Below are 2,948 nucleotides of genomic sequence, written 5' to 3' on the forward strand. Positions count from 1 at the left end.
ATCTTTTGTCTTTAAATTTTTTTTTTTTTTTTGGATCAACATCTTCGAACCATATTGCAAGCAAATTATCTATTCCAAGAAACTAGTTGACTGGAAGTAAATAATTTGTTCTCTCTTTCTCTCTCTCTTTCTCTTTCTCTTTCACTTTCTCTTATATATTCCCTACCACTAATACAAGTCCTTTTCTCCTTTCCCTTTTTAGTCGTTTGGTATTTTTTTTACAGAGGTAAAAAATAGATTTAAGACATGCTTTAAGGTGAAATATTCACATTCCTCAATGATTGGTCGGGCCTCGCAGTTAAATCCAATTCAGAAGATGCTTCACAGTATCATTACATTATTGTCTGTGTAAAGCATTCAACATTGGACGAGAGAGAGAAGGGGTGTGAGAGAATGGAGGAATTGCTCTGTGATGCAGCATTGAGAGGGGATTTAGAATCGCTACGCGAAATAATTGCAAAGAATAATTACATTCTAGATAAAGTTTTGTTGGGATGTTTCAAAGGGAAAAATCCGCTTCACGTGGCTACATCAACAGGGGAAGCAGAATTTGTTCTAAAACTTCTGGAAATTAAACCAAAGCTTGCTGAAGTTATAGATGCGGAACTAGGCGCGGCCCTTCACATAGCGTCCGCTAATGGGGACTTAAAGATTGTGGAAGCTTTAGTGGAGTTTAGCCCTGAGATGTGCATGGCTCGTGATCGAGATGGCAATAACCCTCTTCATATTGCTGCGATGAAAGGTAAGGTCGACGTATTGAAAAAGTTGGTTGAAACATGTCCCCTGGCAGCTCAAGTTATTTTAGATCGAGGCGACACCATTTTACACTTGTGTGTAAAGTATAACCAGCTTGCGAGTCTCCTACTATTGCTAGAGATGATTAGAGATCCTGAATTTGTAAGATCTAAGGACGCCAATGGCAATACCATATTACACATAGCTGTTTTCGGTAAACGTTTTGAGGTATGTCCATATTCAGACATTTTCATTGTTGAATTGTTGGCAATTTTTTTATCAATTGAAAAATCATTACATTCATAAAGAACCCAGCGACACATGTTGAGGATTCGAACCTAAGATAGAAACATAACAACAAATCACACTTCTAACAAAAAAACACAAAAAATCAAAATAAGAGACTATTCCAAATTTCCATGATCTATATACATGCCTAAAGCTCCATAACGCATATTGCGAAGCAAATCTCGGAAATAAGTTAATTTGGCGATAGTACAATCTAAACAAATATAGTACACGTCAATGACAAAGACTAGAAACTTCAAAGTGTTGCCTAATTAAATTTGAATTAGAGTAGCAAAAAAATTACAAACCTCATCGAAAAAACCAAAAAGAAAATATAAAAACAGAAAAAATGTACAACAAAAATTTCCGAACTCCCTGAGTAGTGGGAAGGGCAAGTCAACCAAAATCTTACTACTCCTTAGAGGGTGTAATATTTTAACAAGTTCACTTAGTAAAAATCTACATTATCGACCTTGTCCTTGTATGCGTATCTATATTTTATTTTAATTTGATCTAATTGTGAGACTGGGTATCTATGTATTTCAGATTATCAAACATGTACTTATCCGTACCGAAATTTTTGTGAATGAAATAAATGGAGCTGGGTGGACGGCGATGGATCTTTATTTCTTTGTTCAAAATCGTTCAGATCTGGAAGAAGTGGATGTTCATATCAAAAAAGTTCTACGTGCAACTGGTGCTAAAAGACGTGGACAGATGGCAGTGATAACTCCGTCTCCAAGGGGAAAAGAAGTAATGCAAACATTAATGGTTGTATCATCGTTGTTTGCAACAATGGCATTCCAAGTGGGGGTGAACCCTCCAGCCGGTGTTTGGCAAGACGATTCAGAAGAACACTTAGCCGGAAAAGCTATACTTGCTTATAAATATCCGAAATCGTATTCGTGCTTCTTGTATTTCAACACGGTAGGATTCCTTCTGTCTTCGTGTTTAATCTTATTTCTCCTAATGGTTTCTGTGCAACTGCCAAAACGTCGTGGGGGGTGGGTTATGCTTGTGATGTCGTTGTTGACGATTATGACCACGGCGTTCGCTTATACGTATTCCATCATTGTTGTCTCGCCGAAGCATATGATTGCCGTAACCAATACCATTTTGGTTTCTGTGATCCTGTGGGCCCTTATGATGATACTTTTGGCCGTACTGTACGTGGCTAACCATGAGCGTGCGAGGCCAAAGAAGAACAGGGAAACGATGTTCAAATTGAAAGGGATAAAGCTTGAGCCGCCCATCCGCCCATAACAAGGACATGAGTGAAACAGTTCAATATCGATCAGGCCTGAAGATTTTTGAAAACTTTGGAACTTCTGTGATATATTTTGGGATTTGTAATAAATGACAGACTATCTCATCTTTGTATTTCTTTAATGTTCTATCTGTATATAGGTTGTAATCTGTATTGTAAAAGCAATGAGTGGAGTAAAGAGAATTAGAGAGAGAGGGAGAAATAGAAATTTTCTCCTTGTATTTTCATATTTGAGTAAAATCAATAAATTCGTGAGTGTGTTTGTTCAATTCTTTCGTGTGAGTTTCATATACCCATTAGTGTGTGATTCATACTCCTCCACCCAACATAGATTAGCTAGAGATAGGCCGAGACTTCCTCCAACTTGTCCAGTGTTTGATCTTTTCAATCTCACAGCCCACTTGCAGAGATCCGAATTAAAGTCAAAACATCTTTATGAAGCTTCTTTATGGGAAAGTGCTATAGGACACATTTTTGTTTGCTTGTATATGGTATATGCGTATCTATTCATACTTTGTGATTATGTTGTGAATTAATGTTACTTAGTTTCATATGTATTTGCTGACCAAAAAAAAAAAAAAAAGTTTCATATGTATTTAATTATGTTATGCGTGTCATGAATAGAGATACAAGAGATATGTACATGTGGTTCCTGTCA

The 2,948-nt window shown here is 36.8% G+C and overlaps 1 protein-coding gene across 1 annotated transcript; it reads left to right on the forward strand.

The window, feature by feature from the left end:
- The first annotated feature begins 224 nt into the window (after positions 1-224).
- LOC131325425 (ankyrin repeat-containing protein BDA1-like) lies at positions 225-2,559 on the forward strand. The gene is made up of 2 exons (XM_058357689.1): positions 225-963; positions 1,570-2,559. Exons 1-2 carry the CDS (start codon positions 394-396, stop codon positions 2,284-2,286), a joined length of 1,287 nt encoding a protein of 428 aa, XP_058213672.1. The 5' UTR covers positions 225-393; the 3' UTR covers positions 2,287-2,559.
- The last annotated feature ends 389 nt before the right edge of the window (positions 2,560-2,948 follow it).

The sequence above is a fragment of the Rhododendron vialii genome, chromosome 1a (assembly GCF_030253575.1).
Source record: "Rhododendron vialii isolate Sample 1 chromosome 1a, ASM3025357v1".
Classification (NCBI taxonomy): Eukaryota; Viridiplantae; Streptophyta; class Magnoliopsida; order Ericales; family Ericaceae; genus Rhododendron; species Rhododendron vialii.